This window comes from Anas platyrhynchos, chromosome 17 (assembly GCF_047663525.1).
Source record: "Anas platyrhynchos isolate ZD024472 breed Pekin duck chromosome 17, IASCAAS_PekinDuck_T2T, whole genome shotgun sequence".
Lineage (NCBI taxonomy): Eukaryota > Metazoa > Chordata > Aves > Anseriformes > Anatidae > Anas > Anas platyrhynchos.
In genome coordinates, this window is record NC_092603.1 from 1,901,745 (window position 1) to 1,929,622 (window position 27,878).

Sequence of the window (27,878 nt, forward strand, 5' to 3'; positions counted from 1 at the left end):
GTTTTGTACAGGAAGATGGAGTCTGGCAGTGGAATTTCCTGGGTGCTTTGTGTCCTGAGGCCTTGCTGCCTGGGAAGGCGTCTTGCAGCAGACCGTCTCTTCACACACCTTGCCCTGCAGAGCCTTCGCCGTCCTCGTAGCCCTCCCTTGGAGGCTCTCGCACAGTTTCACGCCCTTCATCTGCTGTGGTGCCCACAGATGCATGCAGTGTTCGAGGCGAGGCCGCAGCAGGGCGAGCAGAGCGGGATGATCCCTTCCCTCGGCCGGCCAGCAGTGCCGTGCCTGAGGCACCCCAGGGCCCTTTGGAGTCCCATGCCATGACCCCACACACCCGCTCCTCTTGGTGAGACACCGTAGGAGTGTGTGAGCCTCTGCCCTCTCCCCAGAACACTGCAGAGACACGAGTGGGGCTTGTGGAGCATCTTTATTGTCAGCACCACGGCATCGAGTCTGAGATGGGTCAACTGGGAGCCTCGATGCCAGGAGTTGTCCATCTGTAGGTCCTCAGAAGCTGCCTTAGGAAGGGGGGGCGACACAGGTTGAGAGATGGGGTGTTTCACCCCTCGCCGATGGAGACGGGGATGGGGACACCGTTACCTGCGGGGTAGTTGCCTGGCCCTGAAACCGTAGACGTCGGCGAGAAATAAGCCAAGTCCCAGCACCATCAGCACAGTGACCACCGCCACCAGTATCATCACCTCCGGCATCAGTCCAGGACCTGCGGGGACATGGCCGGGTGAGTGGCAGCAAGGAGCCAAGGCTGCCGGCCTCCGGCTGCGGTCCTGCGCCTCTCCACTCACTCCAGTCCTCCAGGAGAGGCTCCTGCAGGCTGACGTGCTGCATCAAGCACGTGTAGGTGTCGCCTGCCACCGGGGCCACCAGCAGGGACACCTGCGTCTGGTAGCTCCAGTCGCCATTGGGGATGGCGGAGATGGGGTTGTAGTCGTCGGGCTCCACAATGTCCCCGTTGTGCAGCCAGATGATGGTCACCTCGGGGGGGTAGAAGCCCCAGATGTGGCAGCTGAGGCGCACGGGCACACGGGCGTTCCCCGTCTCCGTGGGGATGATGCGGACTTGGGGCTGCGCTGGAGCACGGATGGGGATGGGGTCAGTGGTGGGCGAGCCCATTTTCCCTGCCCTGTGCAACGTCCTCACGCAATTCTGTGCAATGCTCCCGTGCAAAGCTCCACACAACTTCCCCATGCCACGTCCCCATGCAACGCCCTGTGCAAGCTCTATGCATTGTCCCATGCGATGTCACATGCGACAGCCCCATGCCATGCTCACAAGATGCCCTGTGCAATGCCCCTGTGCCACACCCTGCAAGAGACATTGCTCTGTGCAACATCCCCTTGCAAAGGGCAATGCAATGCCCTGTGCAGTGCTGCGTGCAACATCCTCCTGTGACGTCCTCACGCAGTGTGCTCTACAACACCCCCATGCAATGCCCTGTGCAACATCTCCTTGCAACATGCTCTACAACACCCCTGTGCAACATCCCCATGCAATGCCCACTGCAAAATATTGCCAACGCATTTAGCTCCAGAGCAGATTCTCTGTGCAGCGGAGCAGGGGATCCCAAAGGCATGGCTACTTATTTCCAGTATCAAGCCCACTTGAAGGAGCTGCCAGGACTCAGCAGCCCTCACCACGGAGGCTAACAAGGCTTTGGCAGAGCCAGCAGAGACCCTGCTTGGCCATTCAAAAGCTGCCCATGGGGAGCGCAACAACCAGGAACGCAGTGATCTTGGAGGGCAAACAGGGCATGGCACATCAGAAGGCAGAGGCAGGAAGTTCATGTAGGCAAGGCGAGCAGGGAGGGCAGAGCGTTCCCCCCCGGACCATATGAACAACTCATCTAACAGCGGTCTACTGCTAGCTAGGCTGCAATGGTCTCCACCAGGCACAGTGCTCTCTCTAGCAAGTCTGTACACACCCAGACTGACTGCCCGCTCAAAAATGCACCAGTTCAGGTCTCTGGGTGCAGGGAGCGTCTGAGCCTCTTGCTGCCATCTGCGGGAGGCAGAGAGACTGTGTGTGTGTGAGGTGAGAGCAGGTGGATGACCTGGTCTGCCTGGTGGCAGAACTCAAGGAGGAGGTGGAGAGGTTGAGGGTTATCAGGGAGTGTGAGTGGGAGGTAGAGTGGTGGGGCAATTCCCTGCGGGGCCTGAAGGAGAGGTACCGGGGTGAGACACCCCAAATGGGGGTGGACCCCCTCCCCTGTCGCTCTCAGGCAGAGGGAGGGGACCTAGGAGTTGAGGAGGAATGGAGACAGGTCCCTGCTTGACATCGCAGGCGATGACACCCCCTGCCAGCCCCACCTTCCCAGGTGCCCTTCCACAACACGTTTGAGGCCCTGGAGCTTGAGAGACTGGTACCTGATGAAGAGGCAGAAAGTGCAGCCAGGAGGATGCCTAGGGTGAGGAAGTTGACTCCAAGCCTCAGGACTGCTATCCTCTTTTGATAGTTCAGGCTGGCAGTGATGACATTGAAGAGAGAAGCCTGAAGGCTGTTTAACAGGATGTTAGGGGACTGGGGCAGTTAGTGGATGGAGCGGGAGTACAGGTGGAGCACATCTCCACACTGCAGCCCATGGAGGAGCCCCTAGTGAAGGAGGTGGAAGGGGCCTGGAGGAGGCTGCAACCCATGGAGAGACCCCACAGGAACAGGCCCCAGGCCAGAACCACAGCCCGTGGAGAGGAGCCCACACAGGATCAGGAGGTATGTGGGGAGCTGCCACCCGTGGGGGACACAGATTGGAACAGTTTGCTCCTGAGAGATGTACCCCATGCTACAGACCCATACTAGGGCAGTTGCTGGAGAGCTGCTGCCTGTGGGAAGCCCATGTAGGATTAGTTTGGGAAGGACGGCATCCCATGGGAGGAGTTGTGCACTCAGCTGAGGGTGGAAAGCCTTTGCAGAGAGATCTGGACGGACTGGAGAGTTGGGCAATCACCAACTTCATGAAGTTTAACAAAGGCAAGTGCTGGGTCCTGCACCTGGGATGGGGGAACCCTGGCTATACGTGGAGACTGGGGGATGAGACACTGGAGAGCAGCCCTGCAGAGAGGGATCTGGGGGTTGTGGTTGACAGCAAGCTGAACATCAGCCAGCAGTGTGCCCTAGCAGCCAGGAGGGCCAACCGTATCCTGGGGTGCATCGAGCACAGCATTGCTAGTCAGTCAAGGGTAGTGATTGCCCTGCTCTACTATCCACTCTGCAGCCTCACCTCAAATACTTTGTGCAGTTCTGGCCACCACAGTACAAGACAGACATGAAACTATTGGAGAGTGTCCAGAGAAGGGCCACAGACATGGTGAAGGGCCTAGAGGGGAAGACGTATGCCTTCAGCCAGTTGTCTTAGTACTCTAGGATGAATCCCATCAGGCCCTATAGCCTTGTATGCATTCATCTGGAGCAGCAAATCCCACACAAATTAGGGGTTATTGAGACTTTATCATTCCTGCAGTCACTGTCCTCCAGCTCAGGGCACCTGGAGTCCCACAGCCCAGTATCAGTTTTAAAGGCAAAGAAAACATTAAACATCTCTGTGAAGTCGATGACCCTGTTGAACCATCCCCATCAAGTAACAAACCAATGCTTTCTCTCATCCTACTTTTGCTGTTAAGATAGTTTAAGGAAAAAAAAAAAAAAAAAAAAAAAAAAAAGCATTTTATTTCCCCTCACAGTACCATGCAGATTCAACTCAAATTGAGCTTTGGCCATACGACTTTTCTCCCTACAAAAGCAAACAGTACCTCTGTAGTCTTTCCATATTGACTGACCTCGCCTCCAGCAAACAGGAACTTTCCTTATCCACCTAAGCTCTAGAAGAAGGTCCCTGCCCCTCTGAGCCAACCTTCTGCCACGGCTGCTTTACTGGAGCTGGGATCAGGGCTGGCACTTTGCCTTCAGCACCCTGGGCAAAGGGTGGCAGCTCTGGGCTCAACACCCAGCTGTGCCCCATTCCCTGCAGCCTCCAATCCTGCTCAGCTCTTCACTGCCATCTCTCCACATTTTCCCATTGCTCACAGTTTGATTCCTCCTTGCATGCATGGAGATGAACAAACATAGCCAGTGGCTTTCCCTGGAGGTCTGGAGAGGCCCCCACTGGGGACAAGCAGCTCGTGCTTGCTAAAGGCAGTGGACTGGGCACCTAGCTGCAATGGGATGGTGGTGCCAGCCCTGCAGAGCTCCCCAGACATTGCCCCAGAGGCAGAGTTCCTCCAGGAAGGTTATTGCAGCCAGGAACTGGGCAAAGGTTGGGAAGGTTGGGTGGAGACTTGTACTTTCTGCAGCTCTGCTGGGTGCTGTAAAGGACATCTATCTTGGCTTGGAGAAAAACCTCTGGGGGGCCAACTGCCCACTGGGGGACCTCTCTCTCAGATGGGGCTCCCCTGGGGCTGCGGCCACCCCAGCTTCACTGGCTATGCCAGGGGACACCTTACTTCCCTCGTCACTCTGCTTCTCCTCCGGATGGGCTCAGGTAGGATCCTGTGGGGCTGCTGGGGGCTCTCCCACCCTGGGCCTGTCAAACAAGCTGGCATAGGTTATGGGAGCAGCCATGGAAAACGGGGGAACCGAGCCCACAGCTCAGCCCCGTCTGGGTTTCACTTTCAATTTTGTACTTTCACAAAATACGGGAGCTGACTTAGCTGCCATATCTGGCACTTCTTATGCCCTAATGCTGCAGAGAGGGCTCCCACTCCCAGCACACCTCCTTCTCCTGCACATCCTCCCTCTCCCTCTCCTCTTTCCCCTGTGGTTTCCCATGGGACACGGGGGACGCAGCACACACCAACTCACACACAGCTCCCCCTTTGACACTCACTGACCCTAAATTTACAATGGCAAAATCTCACTGCTTCTCTGTGCCCTTCTCCATTGCCCAGCCCAGCTCAGAGTGGAGGGACCAGGCCACTCTGTCACTGCCACCGTGGGGCAGGATGTCGTGCTGCCCTGCCACTTGTCCCCTAAACGGGATGCTCGCAGCTTGGACGTCAGGTGGATGCGGGACCATATCTCTGAGACAGTGCACCACTACTGCAATGGCGAGGACCTGTACGGGGAGCAGATGGGGGCATATGCTTGCATATGGCAAAATCTCACCTCCTCTCTGTGCCTGTCCCCATTTCCCAGTGTGAGAAACATCTCAAATAATTATCTTCAGACTGGATCTTCTCTGAAGCTATTTTATTCCCGATTGCAACGGTCCTGTCAATCAGGAGCACATTTTAGTAAACAAATCCTAACCTTTTTTTCTCTATTTCCCAATGCCTGATCACCTCCCCTGTTTCCTCATTGGATGAGTACTACAGGTTCACAAGCTACTTGACGCTCCTCTATACCATATATGTAGATTATTATTTTTTTAACCCTTTTATTTCTCCTTTCTCATATTTTGAGAACTTGTGATGTTTGTTCTCCTGTTCTCACACTGCTCGTCCTGTTTTTCTCAAGCTTCTACCTTATTTTGGAACAGTGAGGCCTTCTACGGTCCACTTATCTGCTTAGCATTTCTCGATATTCTGACTACACCTTGAAATACAGAAAAATAATTCTATACTGTAAAAACACAACATTGTTTCTCACACCAGCCCAGCTCAGAGTGGAGGGACCAGGCTACTCTGTCACTGCCACCGTGGGGCAGGATGTCGTGCTGCCCTGCCACTTGTCCCCTCAACGCGATGCTCGCAGCTTGGAGGTCAGGTGGATTAGGAAGAAGTTCTCTGAGATGGTGCACCACTACCGTGATGGACAGGACCTGTACGGGGAGCAGATGGGGGCATATGCCGGGAGGACAGAGTTGCTCAGAGATGGTCTCTCTGCTGGAATCCTGGACTTGCGAATCATGGAGCTGAGACCCTCTGATGATGGCCAGTATGTCTGCACTGTGGGAGATGCTGATGCTTATGACGAAGCCATTGTGAAGCTGGAGGTGTCAGGTTAGTGGCTGGGGTGATGCTGCCAGGGCAGAGTTTACGTGTCCTTTGAATGTTTCAGCTGTTTCACAGCATGGAGCATGCTCATGAATGTGGAGGAAATATTTGGGGAGAGAGCTCCCTGGATACTTTTGTCAGTTTTCACTGGTGTCCTTGAAGACAATAATCATAATATTGTGAGGGCACTGGGCACAGGCTGCTGAGCAGAACATTCAGCTGTGTCAGCAATGGGACCAAACAGCACACAGGGAGAGTTGCAGAGTCCTCTGAACAGCCAGGTGTCTGCTTTACTATTGCTTTCTGTTCTGGGTGAGACCTTAGATGTTGTCAGGAAGCTAAGCACCTGGGTTTTCTGTGTGATTTGGGGCCTCTGGCATTGTGCAGCTCTGCTCTCTTGGTCTGGCACCTACCAGTATGTTTTGGAGGTGAGGGTGTGTGCTCAGAGTGCCTGGTCCCTGAGCCCCTGGGGCCATTGGTGTGTTAGGCTGTGTCTGGCATGGGAGCACATGGGGTCTTTGCCTTAGAACTGAATCCCTCCCCAAGTCAAGCCCCAGCCACACGCTCTTCCCCCAGCCACAGGCGCTGACCCCCACCTCTCCCTGGGGGGCTACGAGGCCGGAGGCGTCCGGGTGCTGTGTCGATCGGCCGGCTGGTACCCGCTGCCGCAGCTGCTGTGGAGGGATGCTCGCGGGCAGCACCTGCCCTCGGTCTCCCAGACACATTCCCAGGACCAGGAGGGGCTCTTTGAAATCGAAGGCGCCGTCATCGTGACCGGGAGTATGAAGGGGCCCTTGTCCTGTGTGGTCAGGAACAACCACCTCCAGCAGGAGAGGAAATTTTCCCTGCACATTGCAGGTACAAATGGCACAGCCAGGGTGAGGTGTTCCTTGACCCTGCACTTGTCCTGACCCAGGAGAAGTCTGGGTCTTGGTCTTCCACCTATGGCAATGTAAACACAGCCCTTTTCCTGGTGCCTTTTCTCAGCTCCCTTCTTCCACAACGCCCAGCCCTGGATGGTGGCTCTGGCTCTGGTCCTCGTGCTTTTGGCTGTGTCCATTGGCCTGGGTGTTTATCTCTTTCGAAAGCAAGGTAAGCTGGCAGTGCAGGGATGGAGCGGAGGGAGGTGTTCTGCAGGGACCCCCCTGGGTCTCAAGCAAGGGGCCTTGGGTGGGAGGCCAGGGAGCATGGCTGCAGCGTGGGGCTGGTGGCAAGGCGCAGCCTCCCTGCACATGTTCCCACCCAGCAACCAAGCTGCTCTGCTCACCACCTCTTCCTCCGCCTTTGCTTTTCAGCGGCACAGAGGCGAGAGCTGGGTGAGTCCTTGCAGTCCGTGCCTCCAGCCCCTGGGAACTGGTGGTGTCCCTGCGGGAGGGCCTGGACTGCGTGGGCTCTGGGGGCTTGTGTGCTGGTGGCTCAGGGGGTGCTGGAGGAGCAGCTGGAGCCTGGGGTGGGAGTGGGGAGTGCTGGGGCTGGGGCTGCCCTGGGCACGGGACATGGCCGGGATTTCTGAAAGGAACGGGGATCAAGGTGGGGACGGGGAGCGAGCTGTGGGGCTGCCCCGCTTTGCACTGACGCTTCAGGAAAAGGACATCCTCCATTCATCCCCATTCACTTCCCCTTGTGTTTTGGTGGCACGGTGCAGAGAGATGCACAAGTGTCTGTCCCTGCTGCTACAAATCTTGCAAAATGCTGGCCCTAGGTCTTTGTTAGTGGGGTCGCTACAAGTCTGGGAGCAAGGTGGTCTATGCCCATGCATGAGAGCAAAAAAGTTTGGGGTCTAGCAATCTAGCCATGGAAGCAGTATTGTATTGAAAGTCTCTCCACTCTGACCATTCATTCGTTTTGCTTTATATAACAGCCAAAAAGGATGCAGAGCTGGGTAAGTCTCCTTCCCCAAAGAGAAGGTATTTGGTGTCTTCCCATGGGCATACTCCCATCTGACCTTACATTGCTTTTTTTTTTTTTTTTTTTTTTTTTTCCAGTGGAACATGCTGCAGAGATAGGTGAGTGTCCATCCCTGAACTGGAAGAATTTGCGGTGTAGACAATGGATGAGAAGTTTTTCCCTCTGATCATGCATTCCTTATGGTTTTCTTTTCCAGAGGAAAAAGATGCAAGACTGGGTGAGTCTCTCTTCCCCCCACAACTGAAGGAATTTGGGATCTTCGGTTTGTAGCAGTCATTGATGCGAAGCTGACTCCTCACATCGATTCATTGCTTTTCTCTTTCATTTGTAGATGAACAAGCTGCAGAGCTGGGTAAGTCTCATTCTCCAAAATGAAAAGAAAAAAAAAAAGTCATCATAGTGAGAGATATGGAAGTAGGACCTGTGCCTTCTTCTCATATTTTGCTTTACTCTTACATTTGTAGTGAAACAAGATGCAGAGCTGGGTAAGTCTCCTGGTGTTCAGACCCCAGGGGCAATACAACCGTGATGTGCAGGGGAAGGTGATCAGCCGGGACAGAGCATCCCAGGGCTGGCCCCTCACCCTGCCCACACCCACTGGGCACCAGCTGTGGGCTGTGACCAGCTCTCCCCTCTCCTTCCAGCATGGAGAAGGTGTCTGCTGCCTCAAAACAGAGGTAGGTGTGCATTGGGTTGCCCTCTGAGATGTTTCTCCTGCCCTTGGTGGGGCGTGTTCAGGAGCCCAGAGGTGCCCCATCTCCTGCCCCGTGGGGCAGCTCCTGGCCCCGAGCTGGGGAAAGCCTGCCCAGGGCTGCGCTCTGCCCCTGATGGCCTGGCTCCTTCTGTCCCTGCAGTGAAGGTGACCCTGGATCCGGACACGGCTCATCCCCTGCTTGTTGTGTCTCAGGACAACTGCAGTGTGAGATGTGAAAGTGAATGGCAGAAGGTTCCTGACACACCAGAGAGATTTGACTACCGGTGGTGCGTGCTGGGCCGTGAGGAGTTCAGAGAGGGGAGGCACTGCTGGATGGTGGTGGTGGAGGTAGAGCGGCTAAAGGATTCACGTTGGGCTGTGGGGGTGGCCAGGGCTTCTGTGGAGAGGAAGGGGTATTTCAAAAGGAGCCCTGTAGAAGGGATCTGGGCTGTGGAGTACAATGAGGGGCACCTCACATCTCTCACATGGCCTCCCACTCCCTTGTCCCTGTCCCCTGTCCCCACAAGGATCTGGGTCTGTCTGGACTGTACCCAGGGGCAGGTGTCTTTTATCAATGCTGACAATGGGGTCCAGATCTTCACTTTCACAGCAGCCTCCTTCAATGGGGAGAGCATCCGCCCCTGGTTCTGGGTGGAGACAGTGGGAATTCAGCTGTGCCTGAGGGACAGAACACCCCAGACCCTGTCCCCAGCCCTGGGGGGCTCCTGCCCTTCTCCAGACACTCCTGCATCACCTCTCCTTGATCCTGCAGGACCAGCACAGGAATGAGGGGCAGTGGGACCAGGGGCTGCCCTGTGTTCCTCCCTGCTGCTGGAGGAGGGCTGGGATGCTACAAGCAGGGGCCATGCCCCTTGCAGCCCCTGGGCTCTGCCCTGCACGCGGCTCCTGTGCTGGGGCACAAGCCCTGCTGGCACCCACGGGTCTCAGCCTGCCTCTGAGCCCCAACGGGCAGCACAGGGGCTGCAGCAGCTCTCCACGCTCCTCTCCCCTCTGCTTGCACTGCTTGCAGACCCCAGGGCAAGGGATGTGGTCACCGTGTGCTGACAGCAATTGCAGACCACCTTTGCCTCCTAGGTTGGGGTTGATGTGTTCTATGTGCCTGGTGCTGAGCATGAGCAGCCTGTGGCAGCACTTTATTCCTTCCTCTAGAGTATATGTATCCAAGGCCCAGCAGCAGCAGGACTGTGTCAAATAAAGTTTTGTACAGGAAGATGGAGTCTGGCAGTGGCATTTCCTGGGTGCTTTGTGTCCTGAGGCCTTGCTGCCTGGGAAGACGTCTTGCAGCAGACCGTCTCCTCACACGCCTTGCCCCGCAGAGCCTTCGCCGTCCTCGTTGCCCTCCCTTGGAGGCTCTCGCACAGTTTCACGCCCTTCGTCTGCTGCGGTGCCCACAGCTGCACGCAGTGCTCGATGCGAGGCCGCAGCAGGCCGAGCAGAGCGGGACGATCCCTTCCCTTGGCCGGCCAGCAATGCTGTGCCTGAGGCACCCCAGGGCCCTTTGGGGTCCCATGGCATGGCCCCCACACACCCGCTCCTCTTGGTATGACACCGTAGGAGTGCGTGACCCTCTGCCCTGTGCCCAGAACTCTGCACAGACACCAGCGGGGCTTGTGGAGCATCTTTATTGTCAGCACCACGGCATCGGGTCTGAGATGGAGCCAACCAGGAGACGCCGGTGCCGGGAGGTGTCCGTCTGGGGGTCCTCAGATGTAGCCTGGGGAAGGGGTGGACACACAGGGTGAGAGATGGGGAAATTTGCCCCTTGCCAATGGGGACGGGGATGGGGACACCGTTACCTGTGGGGTAGTTGTCTCCAGGGAGGGGAGTGTAACCTGCCGGGGGGAGAAGAGGAGTGAGCAGAGTCCTCGTCGCCCTTGACCACGGTCCCGGCTCTCCCCGGACACTCACCTGGGGCGGGAGGCCTGGCCCTGAAGCGGTAGACGCCGGCGAGAAATAAGCCAAGTCCCAGCACCATCAGCACGGTAGCCACCACCACCAGTATCGTCACCTCCGGCATCAGTCCAGGACCTGCAGGGACATGGCCGGGTGAGTGGCAGCAAGGAGCCAAGGCCGCCGGCCTCTGGGTGCGGTCCTGCGCCTCTCCACTCACTCCAGTCCTCCAGGAGAGGCTCCTGCAGGCTGACGTGCTGCACCGAGCACATGTAGGTGTCGCCTGCCACCGGGGCCACCAGCAGGGACACCTGCGTCTGGTAGCTCCAGTCGCCATTGGGGATGGCGGAGATGGGGTTGTAGTCATCGGGCTCCACGATGTCCCCGTTGTGCAGCCAGATGACGGTCACCTCGGGGTGGTAGAAGCCCCAGATGTGGCAGCTGAGGCACATGGGCACACGGGCATTCCCTGTCTCTGTGGGGATGATGTGGACTTGGGGCTGCGCTGGAGCAGGGATGGGGATTGGATCAGTGGTGGGCGAGCCCCTTTTCCCTGCCCTGTGCAACGTCCCCACGCAATGCTGTGCAATGCTCCCGTGCAAAGCTCCACACAACTTCCCCATGCCACTTTCCCATGCAATGCCCTGGGGAACAACACCGAGACTGACAGCCCACTCAAAAATGCACCAGTGCAGGTCTCTGGGTACAGGGAGCATCTGATCCTCTTGCTGCCATCTGTAGGAGGCAGAGAGACTCTGTGTGCGTGAGGTGCGTGCAGGTAGATGACCTGGTCCGCCTGGTGGCAGAACTCAAGGAGGAGGTGGAGAGGTTGAGGGCTATCAGGGCGTGCGAGCGGGAGATAGAGTGGTGGGGCAGCTCCCTGCGGGGCCTGAAGGAGAGGTACCGGGGTGAGACACCCCAAATGGGGGCAGACCCCCTCCCCTGACGCTGTCGGGCAGAGGCAGGGGACCTAGGAGTTGAGGAGGAATGGAGACAGGTCCCTGCTCAACATTGCAGGCGATGCCACCCCATACTGGCCCCACCTTCCCAGGTGCCCTTCCACAACAGGTTTGGAGCTCTGGAGCTTGAGGGACCGGGAGCTGAGGAAGAGGTAGAAAGTGTAGCCAGGAGGATGCCTAGGGTGGGGAAGCTGACTCCAAGCCTCAGGACTGCTATCCTCCTTTAATAGTCCAGGCTGGCAGTGATGACATTGAAGAGAGAAGCCTGAAGGCTGTAAACAGGTCCTTAGGGGACTGGGGCGGTTAGTGGGTGGAGCAGGAGTACAGGCGGAGCAGATCTCCACACTGCAGCCCATGGAGGAGTCCCCGGTGCAGGAGGTGGAAGGGGCCTGGAGGAGGCTGCGGCCCATGGAGAGCCCCCACAGGAGCAGGCCCCAGGCCGGAGCCACAGCCCATGGAGAGGAGCCCACACAGGAGACGGGACTCTGAGGGGAGCTGTCATGCATGGATGACCCAGATTGGAACAGTTTGCTCCTGACAGATGTACCCTATACTACAGACACATACAGGAGCAGTTGTTAGAGAGCCGCTGTCTGTGGGAAGCACGTGTAGGATCAGTTTGGGAAGGACGGCATCCCTTGGGAGGAGTTGTTGACTCGGCTGAGGGTGGAAAGCCCTTGCAGGGAGATCTGGACAGATTGGAGAGCTGGGCAATCACCAACTGCATGAAGTTTAACAAGAGCAAGTGCTGGGTCCTGCACCTGGGATGGGGCAACCCTGTGTATACGTGCAGATTGGGGGATGAGACGCTGGAGAGCAGCCCTGCAGAGAGAGATCTGGGGGTTGTGGCTGACAGCAAGCTGAACATGAGCCAGCAGTGTGCCCTAGCAGCCAGGAGGGCCAACCGTATCCTGGGGTGCTGATAACATGCTGATGTTTTAATTGTTGCAGAGCAGTGCTTACACCAAGCCAAGGATGTTTCAGCTTCTCGCTCTGCCCTGCCAGAGAGAAGGCTAGGGGTGCAGCAGGAGCTGGGAGGGGACATACCAAGGACAGCTGACCCCAACTGGCCAAAAGGGTATTCCGTACCACCTGACGTCATGCTAAACAATCTATAGGGGTGGCTAGCCGGGGTGGGGAGGCCGGCTGCTCAGTGATAGGCTGGACATTGGTCAGTGGGTGGTAAGCATCTGCATTGTGCAACACTTGTTTGTACACACTGTTAGTAGTAGTACTATTATTATAGTTGTTGTTATTATTATTTTCCTGTCTTAATAAACTGCTTTTATCTGAATCCACAGGCTTCACTTCACGGTTCTCTCCGTGATCCCAGAGAAGGAGGGTGGAGAATAAGCAAATGGCTGTGTGGTGTTTAGCTGCCAGCCCGGTTAAAACACAACATCTCCGAAAAGGCGGACCTCTTCAAGTACTCATTTCCATACTCCCCTCCCTATAGCTCCTCCACATTGCGTCTGTGCAATGTAGCCTGGTGGTCGTGGGAAGGGGTCTTTAAGGATGAAGGCAAAGAGGAAGAGGAGGTCAAACTTTTTACCTTTCTGGACTTTGACCTTCTGTTGGACAGTATTGAGGAGGTTTTTGCTTAACTTTGCCTTGCTTCCTGCCAACAAGTTTTTTGTCCTTCCCTAACGACTTTTTGTCCTTCCCTCATCCCTTGGCTTTGAGCGATATCTTACTTTTAACATCTGCTTCTCGTAAGGTTCTCATCTACATCCCCAATAATCAGGATATTTTACCATACATGTAGCTAAATATTAATTCAGATCAGTTTTAGAGTATTCCGCATCTCAGTGGCAGGCATGCAGAACTCCCCAGACACTTGTCCCCACTGCTCCAGGGCCAGAGCTCCTCCTAGACGATTATTGCAAACAGGATGCAGGAAAAGGCTTGGGAAGTTGGGCGTAGCCCTGTGCTTCCTGCAGCATAGCTGGGTGCTGTGAGGGACCTCGCTCTTTTTGTGGGGCTCCCTTGGAGAAGAACACCTGCGGGGGCCATCTGCCCCCTGGGAAACCTCTCTCTCCGATGGGGCTCCCCTGGGACTGTGGCTGCCCCAGTCTCACCAGGCATGCCAGGGGCCTCCTGACTTCCCTCATCACTCTGCTCCTCCTCCAGCTGGGCTCAGGTAGGATCCTGTGGGGCTGCTGGGGGCTCTCCCCCTTTGCCTGAGAGTCGTGCTGCTGTGGGGCAGGGGAACAGCTGTGGGACAGCGGGGACCCGAAACACAGCTCGCCCGTGCTGGGTTTCACTTTCACTTTGGTTCATTCACACAATATGGGCACTGCCTTGCTTGTCCTTTCTGTGTCTCCTTCACCTGCCCAAATGCTGCAGAGAGGGCTCCCACTCCCAGCACACCTCCTTCTCCTGCACGTCCTCCCTCTCCCTCTCCTGTTTCCCAGGTGGTTTCCCATGGGACATGGGGGAAGCAGAACGCAACAACTTATGCATCAACTCACACCCTTTGTCACTCACTGACCCTAAATTTACGATGGCAAAATATTACCTCCTCTCTGTGCCCTTCTCCATTGCCCAGTGTGAGAAACATCTCAAATAATTTTCTTCAGACTGGATCATCTCTGAAGCTATTTTATTCACGATTGCAACGGTCCTGTCAATCAGGAGCACATTTCAGTAAACAAATCCTAACCTTTTATTCCCCGTTACCCAACGCCTGATCACCTCCCCTGTTTCCTCATTGGATGAGTACTACAGGTTCACAGGCTACATGACACTCCTCTATGCCATATATGTGCAATTTTCTTTTTTTTTTCAGCCCTTTAATTTCTGCTTTCTTATGATTTGAGAACTTCTGATCTTTGTTTTCCTGTTGTCACAATGCTCATCCTGTTTTTCTCAAGCTTCTACCTTATTTTGGAACAGTGAGGCCTTCTGCGGTCCACTTATCTACCTAGCATTTCTCTTTATTCTGACTACAAAATTACCTTGGAATACAGAAAAATAACTCTCTACTGCAAAAACACAACATTGCTTCTCACACCAGCCCAGCTCAGAGTGGTGGGACCAGGACACCCTCTCACTGCCACCGTGGGGCAGGATGTCGTGCTGCCCTGCCACTTGTCTCCTCAACGCGATGCTCGCAGCTTGGACGTCAGATGGATCCGGGATGAGTTCTCTGAGACAGTGCACCACTATTGCAATGGCGAGGACCTGTACGGGGAGCAGATGGAGGCATATGCCGGGAGGACAGAGTTGGTCAGGGATGGTCTCTCTGCTGGAAGCCTGGACTTGCGAATCATGGGGCTGAGACCCTCTGATGATGGCCAGTACACCTGCACTGTGGAAGAAGCTCATGCTTACAAGGAAGTCATTGTGGAGCTGGAGGTGTCAGGTTAGTGGTTGGGGCGATGTTGCCAGGGCAGACTTTACATGCCCTTTGAATACTTGAGCTGTTTCACTGCATGGAGCATGCCCATAGATGTGGAGGTAATATTTGGGGAGAGAGCTCCCTGGAGACTTTTGTCAGTTTTCACTGGTATCTTTGAAGACAATAATCATAATATTGTGAGGGCACTGGTCACAGGCTGCTGCGCAGCACCTTCAGCTGTGTCAGCAATGGGACCAAACAGCACACAGGGAGAATCGCAGAGTCCTCTGAGCAGCCGGATGTCTGCTTTACTTTTGCTTTCTGTGCTGGGGGAGACCTGAGACGTTGTCAGGAAGTCTTGGGGCTCCTTGAACGAGCACAGCTTGGTGCAGCAATGCTGGCTGGACACGCTGGAGTGAGCACCTAGGCTTTGTAGGCAATTTGTGTTCAGAGGCTTTGTGCAGATCTGCTCTCTGGGTCCGGAACCTAGTAGGATGGTTTTGGGGTGAGCATGAGTATGCGGAGTGCCTCATCCCTGAGCCCCTTGCCGTTCCTGTGGTGGGCTGTATCTGGCTTGGGAGCAGATGGGGTCTTTGCCTTGAAATGAATCCCTCCCCAAGTCAAGCCCCAGACACACGCTCTTTCCCCAGCCACAGGCGCTGACCCCCACCTCTCCCTGGGGGGCTACGAGGCCGGAGGCGTCCGGGTGCTGTGTCGATCGGCCGGCTGGTACCCGCTGCCGCAACTGCTGTGGAGGGATGCTCGCGGGCAGCACCTGTCCTCGGTCTCCCAGACGCATTCCCAGGACCAGGAGGGGCTCTTTGAAATCGAAGGTGCCGTCATCATGACCGGGAGCGTGGAGGGGCCCTTGTCCTGCGTGGTCAGGAGCAGCCGCCTCCAGCAGGAGCAGGAATCATCCCTGCACATCGCAGGTACAAATGGCACAGCCAGGGTGAAGTGTTCCTGGCCCCTGCACTTGTCCCAACCCAGGAGAAGTCTGGGTCTTGCTCTTTTAACCACAGCCATATAAACGCAGCCCTTTTCCTGGTGCCTTTTCTCAGCTCCCTTCTTCCACAACGCCCAGCCCTTCATAGTGGCTCTGGCTCTGGTCCTCGTGCTTTTGGCTGTGTCCATTGGCCTCGGTGTTTATCTCTTTCAAAAGCAAGGTAAGCTGGCAGCGCAGGGATGGAGCGCAGGGAGGTGTTCTGCAGGGACCTGCGTGCGTGTGGAGCAGGGCTGAGCCCTGTCCCAGGGAGGTGCGTAGGAGGAGGAAGGGAATGTTCTCCTGGGGATGCCAAAGGCCTTAGGATCATCTTGGATGGGAGGCCAGGGAGCATGGCTGCAGCGTGGGGCTGGTGGCAACGCGCAGCCCCCCTGCACATGTTCCCACCCAGCAACCAAGCTGCTCTGCTCACCACCTCTTCCTCCGCCTTTGCTTTTCAGCGGCACAGAGGCGAGAGCTGGGTGAGTCCTTGCAGTCCCTGGGGAAGTGGTGTCTGTGCGGGAGGGCCTGGTCTGGGTGGGCTCTGGGGGCTTGTGTGCTGGTGGCTCAGGGGGTGCTGGAGGAGCAGCTGGAGCCTGGTGTGGGAGTGGGGAGTGCTGGGGCTGGGGATGCCCTGGGCATGGGGCACGGCCAGGATGGCTGAAAGGAACGGGGATCAAGGTGGGGATGGGGAGCGAGTTGCGGGGCTGCCCTGCTCTGCACTGACGCTTCTGGGACAGGGACGTCCTCCACCCATGTGCAATCACTTCCCATTGTCTTTTGGTGGCATGGTGCAGAGAGCTGCACAAGTGTCTTTCCTTACTGCTCCACGTGCAAAAGCCTTGCTCAAAGCTGGGTCTTGCTCCCTGTTAGACTGGTCCCTCCCAGTCTGAGTGGAAGTTGGTCATTTCCCACTTTAAACCCTTTGTGGTCTTCAAATGGGATCAGCCCTGAGATGAAAAGCTGTAACCTCTGATCACTCATGCTTTTGTTTTCCTTTTTCAGTGAACAGAGTTGCAAAGCTGGGTAAGTCTCCTTCCCCAAAGAGAAAGCATTTGGTGTCTTCCCAGAGGAGTAGCCATGGGATAAGAAGCTGCCCCTATGAACATGCATTACTTTTCTCTTTCTTTTTCTTTTACAGAGGAACAACCTGCAGAGATCGGTGAGTGTCAATCCCCAAACTCAAAGGATTTGGGGTCCAGACATGGGATGATCATTTTTCCCTCTGATCATGGATTCCTTATGCTTTTCTTTCCCAGAGGAAAAAGATGCAAGACTGGGTGAGTCTCCCACCTAATCTGAAGGAATTGACGTCCTTTGCTTTGCAGCAGCCATTTGGTGAGAATCTCTCCTTCCTCCTCATGCACTGCTTTCTCTTTCTTTTCCAGCGGAATTGGCTGCCAAAGTGGGTAAGTGTCATAGAATCATAGAATCATAGAATATCCTGAGTTGGAAGGGACCCTTAAGGATCATCAAGTCCAACTCTTGACACCGCACAGGTCTACCCAAAAGTTCAGACCATGAAGCTTGTCCCTGAGCTTGGCCACGTGTCTCTGAGCTTGGCCACGGTGCAGAGAGCTGCACAAGTGTCTGTCCTTACGGTTCCACCTATAAGACCATTAAACAAAGCTGGGCCACAATGACTATTTGCTTGGTCTCACCTCGGAGCAAGGCAGTATTTTGCCAGTCATGGGATATGTTCACGATCTGCCATGGGCTGAGCAACACTCCCCTCTGATCATGCATTACTTTCTTTCCTTTTCAGAGGAACAAGCTGCAGAGCTGGGTGAGTGTCCCCGTACTTGCGTCCCAGGGAAACACCAAAGTGATGTGCAGGGGAGGGTGGGCAGCTGGGACAGAGCAGCCCAGGGCTGGCCCCTCACCCTGAGAGGGGAGCGGGGAGTGCTGGAGCTGGGGGTGCCCTGGGCACGGGACACAGCCGGGATGGCTGAAAAGAACGGGGATCAAGGTGGGGATGGGGAGCAAGCTGAGGAGCTGCCCCACTCTGCACTGACACTTCTGGGACAGGGACGTCCTCTACCCATCCCCGTTCACTTCCACTTGTGTTTTGGTGGCACGGTGCAGAGAGCTGCACAAGTGTCTGTCCTTACTGGTCCATGTGCACAAGCCTTGCTCAAAGTTGGGTCTTGCTCCCTGTTAGTCTGGTCCCTCCCAGTCCGAGAGCAAGACTGTCTGTGCCCATTCACCAGGTCAAAGAACTTTGGGGTGTAGCCATGGAATTAGTCATGGAATTTGAAGCACTCCTCTCTGATCATGCATTGCTTTTCTTTCCTTTTCCAGTGAGAAAAGATGCAGTGATCGGTAAGACTGCCTTAATAAAACCAAAGATTTGGCACCTTTCCATGGCAGCAGCCATGGGCTGAGCAGCTCCCCCTCTCTCATGCCTTGCTTTTCTCTTCCTTTTCCAGCGGAAAAAGCTGCAGAGCTGGGTGAGTTTCGCAGAGCTTGGGCTCTGACATCCCCAAGGCGATGTGCAGTGGAAGGTGGGCAGCCTGGACAGAGCAGCCCAGGGCTGGCCCCTCACCCTGCCCACACCCATCACTCTGCACCCACGTGCAAGCTATGGGGCTGCCCCACTCTGCACTGACGCTTCTGGACAGGGACGTACCCCACCCGTCCCCATTCACTTCCACTTGCGTTTTGGTGACATGGTGCTGAGAGATGCACAAGTGTCTGTCCTTAATGCTCCACGTGCACGAGCCTTGCTCAAAGCTGGTTCTGGCTGACTTAATCAGGTCTCTCACAATCTGGGTGCAAGTTGGTCATTTCCCACTCATGAGATGTATTCAAAGTCTAGCCATGGGCTGAGAAGCTCTTCCTTCTGGTCACACATCGATTTTCTTTTTTCTTTTCAGAGAAACAAGCTGCAGAGCTGGGTGAGTGTCCCCGTCCTTGAGCCCCAAGGCAACACCAAGGGGATGTGCAGGGGAGGGTGGGCAGCTGGGACAGAGCAACACAGGGCTGGGCACTCACCCTGACAGGAGAGTGGGGAGTGCTGGGGCTGGGGGTGCCCTGGGCACGGGATATGGCCGGGATGGCTGAAAAGAACAGGGATCAAGGTGGGGATGGGGAGGAAGCTGCGGGTCTGCCCCATTCTGCACTGACGCTTCTGGGACACGGACGTCCTCCACCCGTCCCCATTCAGTTCCACTTGTGTTTTGGTGGCACGGTGCAGAGAGCTGCACAAGTGTCTGTCCTTACTGCTCCACGTGCACAAGCCTTGCTCAAAGTTGGGTCTTGCTCCCTGTTAGTCTGGTCCCTCACAGTCCGAGAGCAAGACTTTCTGTGCCCATTCACCAGGTCAAAGAATTTTGGGGTGTAGCCATGGAATTAGTCATGGAATTTGAAACACTCCTCTCTGATCATGCATTGCTTTTGCTTTTCCTTTCCAGTGAGAAAAGATGCAACTATGGGTAAGACTACCTTAATAAACCCAAAGACTTGGCACCTTTCCATGGCAGCAGCCATGGGCTGAGCAACTCCCCTCTCATCATGCCTTGCGTTTCTCTTCCTTTTCCAGCGGAACAAGCTGCAGAGCTGGGTGAGTGTCACAGAGCTCGGGCTGCATGACATCTCCAAGGCAATGTGCAGGGGAGGGTGGGCAGCTGGGACAGAGCAGCCCAGTGCTGGCCCCTCACCCTGCCCACAAACACTGGGCACCAGCCATGGGCTGTGACCAGCTCTCCCCTCTCCTTCCAGCATGGAGAAGGTGTCTGCTGCCTCAAAATAGAGGTAGGTGTGCACTGAGTTGCCCTCTGAGGTGCTTCTCCTTCCCTTGCTGGGGCATGTTCAGGAGCTAAGAGGTGCCCCATCTCCTGCCCCGTGGGGCAGCTCCTGGCCCCGAGCTGGGGAAAGTCTGCCCAGGGCTGAGCTCTGCCCCTGATGGCCTGGCTCCTTCTCTCCCTGCAGTGAAGGTGACCCTGGATCCGGACACGGCTCATCCCCAGTTTGTCCTGTCTCAGGACAAGAGCAGTGTGAGATGGGAAGACATACCACTTCAGGTTCCTGACACACCAGAGAGATTTCAGGAGAGTTTATGCATGCTGGGCCGTGAGGAGTTCAGAGAGGGGAGGCACTGCTGGTTGGTGGAGGTGGAGGGGGATCAGCTAAAGAATTCTTGGTGGGCTGTGGGGGTGGCCAGGGCTTCTGTGGAGAGGAAGGGGAAGATCAACATGAGTCCTACAGCAGGGATCTGGGCTGTGGAGTACTATTATGAACATCTCAAGTCTCTCACATCTCCTCCCACTGACTTGTCCCTGTCCCCTGTCCCCACGAGGATCTGGGTCTGTCTGGACTGTACCCAGGGGCAGGTGTCTTTCATCAACGCTGACAATGGGGTCGAGATCTTCACTTTCACAGCAGTCTCCTTCAATGGGGAGAGCATCCGACCCTGGTTCATGATGCGGAAACGGGGAGTTCAGCTGTGCCTGAGGGACAGAACCCTGTAAACCCTGTTCCCAGCCCTGAGGACCTCCTGCCCTTCTCCAGACACTCCTGCATCACCCCTCCTTGGTCCTGCAGGACCAGCACAGGAATGAGGGGCAGTGGGGCCAGGGGCTGCCCCATGTTCCTCCCTGCTGCTGGAGGAGGGCTGGGATGCTGCAAGCAGGGGACAGACCCCTTGCAGCCCCTGGGCTCTGCCCTGCACGCGGCTCCTGTGCTGGGGCACAAGCCCTGCTGGCACGCACGGGTCTCACCCTGCCTCTGAGCCCCAGCGGGCAGCACAGGGGCTGCAGCAGCTCTCCACGCTCCTCTCCCCTCTGCTTGCACTGCTTGCAGACCCCAAGGCAAGGGATGTGGTCACTGTGTGCTGCCGGCCATTGCAGGCCACCTTTGCCTCCTAGTTCGGGATTGATCTGTTCTCTGTGCCTGGTGCTGAGCATGAGCAGCCTGTGGGGGCTCTTTGTTCCTTCCTCTGGATCACATCAAGGCCCAGCAGCAGCAGGACTGTGTCAAATAAAGTTTTGCACAGGAAGATGGAGTCTGGCAGTGGCATTTCTTGGGTGCTTTGTGTTCTGAGGCTTTGCTGCCTGGGAAGGCATCTTGTAGCAGACCTCTCCTTGGTGTTGGTCCTGGGAGTCAGAGCCAGGAGGAACCAAAAACTCCAGGAGCTCCCATTTCTCCAGCTGGAGCCTGGGACCCCCTTGTCCCATCTGGGTCATTGTACTGCCCAAGGGGACAACCAAAGGGCTTGCAGCCTCCCATCACACAGGCTCTGTTGAGGCTTTCCCCACACTGGGGCATCTCTTGGAAGTCCTTCAAGCAGAGGGAGAAGGTCTCCTCAGCCTAAAGCCCAAGATCACAGAATGACAGAATAGCCTGAGTTGGTAGGGACCCAATGGGACCATAGAGTCCATCTCGAGACTCCACAGCGGCCAACCCCAAAATCAGACCCTCTCTCAAACAGCCTTCTGCAAACACTGCTTCAGCTGCAGCAGGCTCAGGGACATGGCTACGTCCCTTGGGAGCCTGTTCCAGCGCCTGATCACCCTCTCAGGAAATAAATAGTTTCTGAACAGCTGGCCTGAGCCTCCCCTGAAGCAGCTCCATGCCATTTTCTCTGGCTCTGTCACTGGCCCCAGAGAGCAGAGACCAGCGCCTGTCCCTCCGCTCCCCTCATCAGGAAGCCATGGGCCGCCGCAAGGCCTCCCCTGCATCTCCTCTGCTCTGGGCTCAACAAGCCAAGCGCCTTCAGCCGCTCCTCACACACCTTGCCCTGCAGAGCCTTCGCCGTCCTCGTAGCCCACCTTGGAGGCTCTCGCACAGTTTCACGCCCTTCGTCTGCTGCGGTGGTCACAGATGCACGCAGTGCTCGAGGCAAGGCCGCAGCAGGCCTTGCAGAGTGGGACGATCTCTTCCCTCGGCCGGCCAGCAGTGCCGTGCCTGAGGCACCCCAGGGCACGCTTGGCCCTTTGGGCTGCCAGGGCCCGCTGCTGGCTCACATCCAACTAGCCATCGGCCACAACGCCCCAGCTCCTGTTCTGGGGGCTGCTCTCCAGCCTCTCGCCCCCCACGCTGTCCGTACTGCCAGGGCTGCTCCTGCCCAGGGACACGGCCGGCACTTGCTCTTGTTAAACTTCCCACAGGCGGTGGTTGCCCAGCTCTCCCCTTTGGCCAGATCCCTCTGCAAGGCCTCTTCACCTTCGACGGAGTCAGCAGCTCCTCTCTGTTCCGTGTCAGCCACAAACTCACACAGGTTTCCTTCCCATCCTACATCCAGTTAATTTATGGGGCCACTGATGAGACCTGGCCCCAAAATGGAGCCCTGCACAGCCCTACTCATGACTGGCCACCAGCCTGAGATTGCCCCATTTACCAGAACCCTCAGAGCCTGACCCCTCAGCCAATTGTTCACCCATCGTATTGTGCATTTCTCTGGCTCTGTGATGGACGTTTGGTCCAGACGGATACGGTCAGAAACCATGTCATAATCTTTCCTGAAATCCAAAAGATCACTTCAACTGGCTCCCTCAGTCAAATGGGAGACTGACCTTATCCAAAAAAAAGGAAATGAGGTTTGTTGAACATGAGCTTCCACCCATGAACCCATGTGTCCTATGACCAGTGACCACATTGTCCCTTAGGTGTTTTTCACTCACTCCCAGAGCAATCTCTGTAACTTTACCAGGCACTGCCATGAGACTGACAAGCCTGTAATTCCCAGGGTCTAATTTGCTGCCCTTTCCGGAAACCGGGGCAACGTTTGGCAGCTTCCAGTCACCGGGACCTCTCCATATTCCTCAGTATACTTAAAACTAAATTATAGAGATTTCATGATGTAGTGGGTTTACGTGGCAAGGTTTTGGTAGCAGGGGGCTGCAGGGTGGCCTCTCTGAGGGGAATCCAGAAGCTGCCCCATGTTAGATGAGGGCCCATTTCAGCTGGCTCCAAAGGGACACGTTGCTGCCCAGAGCTGAGCCACTAAGCAATGCTATTTGTGCCTCTGTGAGGGCATAGTTAAGAAATGTGGAAAAAACTTCTGCACAACAGCAGCTGGGAGAGTGAGGAGTGAGAACCAGCCCTGCAGCCCCCAAGGTGAGTGCAGCAGGAGGGCAGGAGGTGCTCCAGGCACACAGCAGCAGTTCTCCTGCGGCCTGTGGAGAGGCCCCTGGTGGAGCAGGCTGTCCCCTTGCAGCCCATGGGTCTCACATGGAGCAGATCTCCATGCTGCATCTCATGGAGGAGCCCCCGGTGGAGCAGGCACTGGGCCAGATCTGCAGCCCCTGGAGAGGAACCCACGCAGAAGCAGAGGGTCTGAGGGGAACTGCTGACTGTGGGGGAACCAGGTTGGAACAGTTTGCTCCTGACTGAAGGACCCTGTGGTATGGACTCTTACTGGAGCAGGTATTGCAGGGCTGTGGGAAGCTCATGTAGGATCAGCTCATGAAGGATGGCATCCCATGGGAGGACTCTGTTGAGGTGGAAAGGCCTTGCAGAGAGATCTGGATAGCCTGGAGAGTTGGGCAATCACCAACTGCATAAAGTTTAACAAGAGCAAGTGCTGGGTCCTGCACCTGGGATGGGGCAACCCTGGCTATAGGGACAGACTGGGGGATGTGATGCTGGAGAGCAGCCCCACAGAGAGGGATCTGGGGGTTGTGGTTGACAGCAAGATGAACATGAGCCAGCAGTGTGCCCTGGCAGCCAGGAGGGCCAACCATATCCTGCGATGCATCGAGCATGGTATTACTAGTCAGATGAGGGAAGTGATTGTCCCGCTCTACTCTGCACTGGTGCAGCCTCACCTCGAGGACTCTGTGCAGTTCTGGGCACCACAGCACAAGAAGGACATGAAACTATTGGAGAGTGTCCAGAGAAGAGCCACAGAGATGGTGAAGGGCCTAGAGGGGAAGACGTATGCCTTCAGCCAGTTCTCTTAGTACTCTGGGATTAATCCCATCAGGCCCTATAGTCTCGTATGTATCCATCTGTAGCAGCAAATCCCACACAAATTCGGGGTTGTTGAGACTTTATCGTTCCTGCAGTCACTGTTCTCCAGCTCAGGGCACCTGGGGATCCACAGCCCAGCATCAGTCTTAAGGGCAAAGAAAGCATTAAACATCTCTGTGAAGTCGATGACCCTGTTGGACCATACCCATCAAGTAACAGACCAATGCTTTCTCTAATCCTACTTTCACTTTTAAGAGAGTTTAAATAAAAATAATAATAATAATAAAAAAAGCATTTTATTGCCCCTCACAGTACTGTCCAGCCTCAACTCAAATTGAGCTTTGGCCATATGTATTTTCACCCTACAAAGGCAAACAGTACCTCTGTACTCCTTCCATATTGACTGATCTCGCCTCCAACAAACAGGAACTTTCCTTATCCACCTAAGCTCTAGAAGAAGGTCCCTGCCCATCTGAGCCAACCTTCTACCACAGCTGCTTTACTGGAGCCGGGATCAGGGCTGGCACTTTGCCTTCAGCACCCTGGGCAAAGGTGGCAGCTCTGGGCTCAACACCCTGCTGTGCCCCATTCCCTGCAGCCTCCGATCATGCTCAGCTCTTCACTGCCATCTCTACAAATTTTCCCATTGCTCATAGTTTGATTCCTTCTTGCATACATGGAGATGAAGGAACATAGCCAGTGGCTTTCCCTGGAGGTCTGGAGAGGCCTCCAATGGGGTCAAGCACCTCGTGCTTGCTAAAGGCAGTGGACTGGGCACCCAGCTGCAATGGGATGGTGGTGCCAGCCCTGAAGAGCTCCCCAGACATTGCCCCAAGGGCAGAGCTGTTCCAGGAGGGTTATTGCAGCCAGGAACTGGGCAAAGGTTGGGAAAGTTGGGCGTAGCCTTGTGCTTTCTGCAGCTCTGCTGGGTGCCGTGAGGGACATCTATCTTAGTGGGGCTCCCTTCAGGAAGAACCCCTGGGGGGCCACCTGCCCCTTGGGGAATCTCTCTCTCAGATGAGGCTCTCCTGGGGCTGTGGCTGCCCCAGTCTCACCAGACACGCCAGGGATCTCCTGACTTCTCTCGTCACTCTGCTTCTTATCCAGCTGGGCTCAGGTAGGATCCTGTGGGGCTGCTGTGGGCTCTTCCCCCGGGGCCTGGCAAACAGGCTGCCATAAGGCATGGAGTGGCCATGGGATATGGGGGAACGGATCCCACAGCTCAGCCCCAGCTGGGTTTCACTTTCACTTTTGTTCTTCCACACAATACGGCTGCTGTCTTGGCTCCCTTTCTGGCTCTTCTTCACCTGCCCGAATGCTGCAGAGAAGGCTCCCACTCCCAGCACACCTTCTTCTCCTGCACATCCTCCCTCTCCCTCTCCTGTTTCCCCGGTGGTTTCCCATGGGACACGGGGGATGCAGCACGCACCAACTCACGCACAGCTTGCCCTTTGACATTCACTGACCCTAAATTTACTATCGCAAAAACTCACCTCTTCTCTGTTGTCCAGCCCAGCTCAGAGTGGAGGGACCAGGCCACCCTGTCACTGCCGCCGTGGGGCAGGATGTCGTGCTGCCCTGCCACTTGTCTCCTCAACGCGATGCTCACAGCTTGGATGTCAGGTGGATTTGGGACAAATTCTCTGAGACAGTGCACCACTACCGCCATGGAGAGGACCTGTATGGGGAGCAGATGGGGGAATATGCTGGGAGGACAGAGTTGTCCAGAGATGGTCTCTCTGCTGGAAGCCTGGACTTGCGAATCACGGGGCTGAGACCCTCTGATGATGGCCGGTACATCTGCACTGTGGAAGATGCTGATGCTTATGCTGAAACCATTGTGGAGATGGAGGTGTCAGGTTAGTGGCTGGGGTGATGCTGCCAGGGCAGAGTTTACGTGTTCTTTGAATGTTTCAGCTTCTTCACAGTATGGAACATGCCCATGGATGTGGAGGTAATATCTGGGGAGAGACCCTGGATACTTTTTTCAGTTTTCACTGATTATCTTTGAAGAAAGAAATCATAATATGGTGAGTGCACTGGGCACAGGCTGCTGAGCAGCACCTTCAGCTGTGTCAGCAATGGGACCAAACAGCACACAGGGAGAGTTGCAGAGTCCTCTGAGCGTCTGGACATCTGCTTTACTTTTCCTTTTTGTGTTGGGAGAAACCTGACATGTTGTCAGGAAGTCTTGGGACTTCTTGACCCAGCACGACTTGATGCAGAGACGCTGCCTGGAGGGGCTGAAGCTCAACACCTGGGTTTTCCATGTTATTTGGGGACAGTGGCATTGTGCAGCCCTGCTCTCTGGGTCCAGAACCTACAAGGGTGGTTTTGGGGTGAGGGTGAGTGCGTGGAGTGCCTGGTCCCTAAGCCCCTGGGGCCGTGGTTCTCCTTGGCTGTGTCTGGCATGAGAGCAGATGGGGTCTTTGCCTTGAAATGAATCCCTCCCCAAGTCAAGCACCAGCCACAGGCTCTTTCCCCAGCCACAGGCGCTGACCCTCACCTCTCCCTGGGGGGCTACGAGGCCGGAGGCGTCCGGGTGCTGTGTCGATCGGCCGGCTGGTACCCACTGCCGCAGCTGCTGTGGAGGGATGCTCGCGGGCAGCACCTGTCCTCGGTCTCCCAGACACATTCCCAGGACCAGGAGGGGCTCTTTGAAATCGAAGGTGCCGTCATCATGACCGGGAGCGTGGAGGGGCCCTTGTCCTGCGTGGTCAGGAGCAGCCGCCTGCAGCAGGAATGGGAATTTTCCCTGCACATTGCAGGTACAAATGGCACAGCCAGGGTGAGGTGTTCCTGGCCCCTGCACTTGTCCCGACCCAGGAGAAGTCTGGGTCTTGCTCTTCCACCCACGGGCATGGAAACGCAGCCCTTTTCCTGGTGCCTTTTCTCAGCTCCCTTCTTCCACAATGCCCAGCCCTGGATGGTGGCTCTGGCTCTGGTCCTCGTGCTTTTGGCTGTGTCCATTGGCCTTGGTGTTTATCTCTTTCGAAAGCAAGGTAAGCTGGCAGCGCAGGGGTGGAGCGGAGGGAGGTGTTCTGCAGGGACCCCCCTGGGTGTGGAGCGGGGCTGAGCCCTGTCCCAGGGAGGTGCGTAGGAGGAGGAAGGGAATGTTCTCCTGGGGATCCCAAAGGCCTTCGGATCCTCTTGGGTGGGAGGCCAGGGAGCATGGCTGCAGCGTGGGGCTGGTGGCAAGGCTCAGCCCCCCTGCACATGTTCCCACCCAGCAACCAAGCTGCTCTGCTCACCACCTGTTTCTCCGCCTTTGCTTTTCAGCGGCACAGAGCCGAGAGCTGGGTGAATCCTTGCAGTCCCTGCCCCCAACCCTGGGGAAGTGGTGTCTGTGTGGGAGGGCCTAGGCTGGGTGGGCTCAGGGGGCTTGTGTGCTGGTGGCTCGGGGGTGCTGGAGGAGCAGCTGGAGCCTGGGGTGGGAGTGGGGAGTGCTGGGGCTGGAGCTGCCCTGGGCACGGGACACGGCCGGGATGGCTGAAAGGAACGGGGATCAAGGTGGGGACGGGGAGCGAGCTGTGGGGCTGCCCCACTCTGCACTGATGCTTCTGGGACAGGGACGTCTTCCACCCGTCCCCATTCACTTCCCCTTGTGTTTTGGTGGCTAGGTGCAGAGAGCTGCACAAGTGTCTGTTCTTCAAGCTAGAAGTCTTGCAAAATGCTCGCCCTAGGTCTTTGTTAGTGGGGTCGCTACAAGTCTGGGAGCAAGGTGGTCTGTGCCCATGCATGAGAGCAAAAAATTTGGGGTCTAGCCATCTAGCCATGGAAGCAGCAATGTGGTGAAAGTCTCTCCACTCTGACCATTCATTCCTTTTGCTTTTTATAGCAGCAAAAAAGGATGCAAAGCTGGGTAAGTCTCCTTCCCCAAAGAGAAGGCATTTGGTGTCTTACCATGGGCATACTCCCATCTGACAGTACATTGCTTTTCTTTTTCTTTTCCAGTGGAACAGGCTGCAGAGATAGGTGAGTGTCCATCCCTGAACTGGAAGAATTTGCAGTGTAGACAATGGATGAGAAGTTTTTCCCTCTGATCATATATTCCTTATGCTTTTCTTTTCCAGAGGAAAAAGTTGCAAGACTGGGTGAGTCTCTCTTCCCCCCACAACTGAAGGAATTGGGGGTCTTTGGTTTGTAGCAGTCATTGTTGATAAACTGACTGCTCTCATCGATGCATTACTTTTGTCTTTTGTTTGTAGATGAACAAGCTGCAGAGCTTGGTAAG

The 27,878-nt window shown here is 55.9% G+C and overlaps 3 protein-coding genes across 4 annotated transcripts; 2 read left to right on the forward strand and 1 right to left on the reverse strand.

The window, feature by feature from the left end:
* Positions 1-5,048: 5,048 nt before the first annotated feature.
* On the forward strand, positions 5,049-9,653 carry LOC139998861 (butyrophilin subfamily 1 member A1-like). The gene is made up of 7 exons (XM_072024739.1): positions 5,049-5,061; positions 5,598-5,945; positions 6,516-6,797; positions 6,927-7,031; positions 8,044-8,064; positions 8,179-8,199; positions 8,657-9,653. Exons 1-7 carry the CDS (start codon positions 5,049-5,051, stop codon positions 9,328-9,330), a joined length of 1,464 nt encoding a protein of 487 aa, XP_071880840.1. The 3' UTR covers positions 9,331-9,653.
* A 612-nt stretch (positions 9,654-10,265) lies between these two features.
* LOC113841475 (HLA class II histocompatibility antigen, DM beta chain-like) lies at positions 10,266-11,075 on the reverse strand. The gene is made up of 4 exons (XM_072024740.1): positions 10,673-11,075; positions 10,471-10,590; positions 10,359-10,394; positions 10,266-10,276 (listed from the first exon to the last, which is right to left on the reverse strand). The coding sequence occupies exons 1-4, from the start codon at positions 11,073-11,075 to the stop codon at positions 10,266-10,268; spliced, it is 570 nt and encodes a 189-aa protein (XP_071880841.1).
* A 1,075-nt stretch (positions 11,076-12,150) lies between these two features.
* LOC113845410 (butyrophilin subfamily 1 member A1) lies at positions 12,151-20,711 on the forward strand. 2 transcript variants are annotated; one of them, XM_072024845.1, is made up of 17 exons: positions 12,151-13,551; positions 14,428-14,775; positions 15,402-15,683; positions 15,813-15,917; positions 16,195-16,215; positions 16,739-16,759; positions 16,875-16,895; positions 16,993-17,013; positions 17,122-17,142; positions 17,499-17,519; positions 18,035-18,055; positions 18,163-18,183; positions 18,610-18,630; positions 19,147-19,167; positions 19,275-19,295; positions 19,454-19,486; positions 19,664-20,711. In XM_072024845.1, exons 1-17 carry the CDS (start codon positions 13,452-13,454, stop codon positions 20,200-20,202), a joined length of 1,638 nt encoding a protein of 545 aa, XP_071880946.1. In that variant the 5' UTR covers positions 12,151-13,451; the 3' UTR covers positions 20,203-20,711. The 2 variants fall into 2 exon arrangements, with proteins under 2 accessions (XP_071880946.1, XP_071880947.1); XM_072024846.1 differs by lacking the exon at positions 16,195-16,215 and having other exon boundaries at positions 12,152-13,551.
* Positions 20,712-27,878: the final 7,167 nt, after the last annotated feature.

What these genes read in the sequence shown, in the direction of transcription:
- LOC113841475 (XM_072024740.1), bottom strand. Translation starts at nt 11,075, where the DNA reads ATGGGGAAGTTGTGTGGAGCTTTGCACGGGAGCATTGCACAGCATTGC. An exon ending in GCCTCTCCTGGAGGACTGGA is followed by an intron (nt 10,591 to 10,672) that starts GTGAGTGGAGAG and finishes ATGTCCCTGCAG; the next exon opens with GTCCTGGACTGATGCCGGAG. An exon ending in GGCCAGGCCTCCCGCCCCAG is followed by an intron (nt 10,395 to 10,470) that starts GTGAGTGTCCGG and finishes TCCCCCCGGCAG; the next exon opens with GTTACACTCCCCTCCCTGGA.
- LOC113845410 (XM_072024845.1), top strand. Translation starts at nt 13,452, where the DNA reads ATGGGGCTCCCCTGGGACTGTGGCTGCCCCAGTCTCACCAGGCATGCC. An exon ending in GGCACAGAGGCGAGAGCTGG is followed by an intron (nt 16,216 to 16,738) that starts GTGAGTCCTTGC and finishes TTCCTTTTTCAG; the next exon opens with TGAACAGAGTTGCAAAGCTG. An exon ending in GGAACAACCTGCAGAGATCG is followed by an intron (nt 16,896 to 16,992) that starts GTGAGTGTCAAT and finishes TTTCTTTCCCAG; the next exon opens with AGGAAAAAGATGCAAGACTG.
- LOC139998861 (XM_072024739.1), top strand. An exon ending in TTATCTCTTTCGAAAGCAAG is followed by an intron (nt 7,032 to 8,043) that starts GTAAGCTGGCAG and finishes TTTCTTTTCCAG; the next exon opens with AGGAAAAAGATGCAAGACTG. An exon ending in GGAAAAAGATGCAAGACTGG is followed by an intron (nt 8,065 to 8,178) that starts GTGAGTCTCTCT and finishes TTTCATTTGTAG; the next exon opens with ATGAACAAGCTGCAGAGCTG.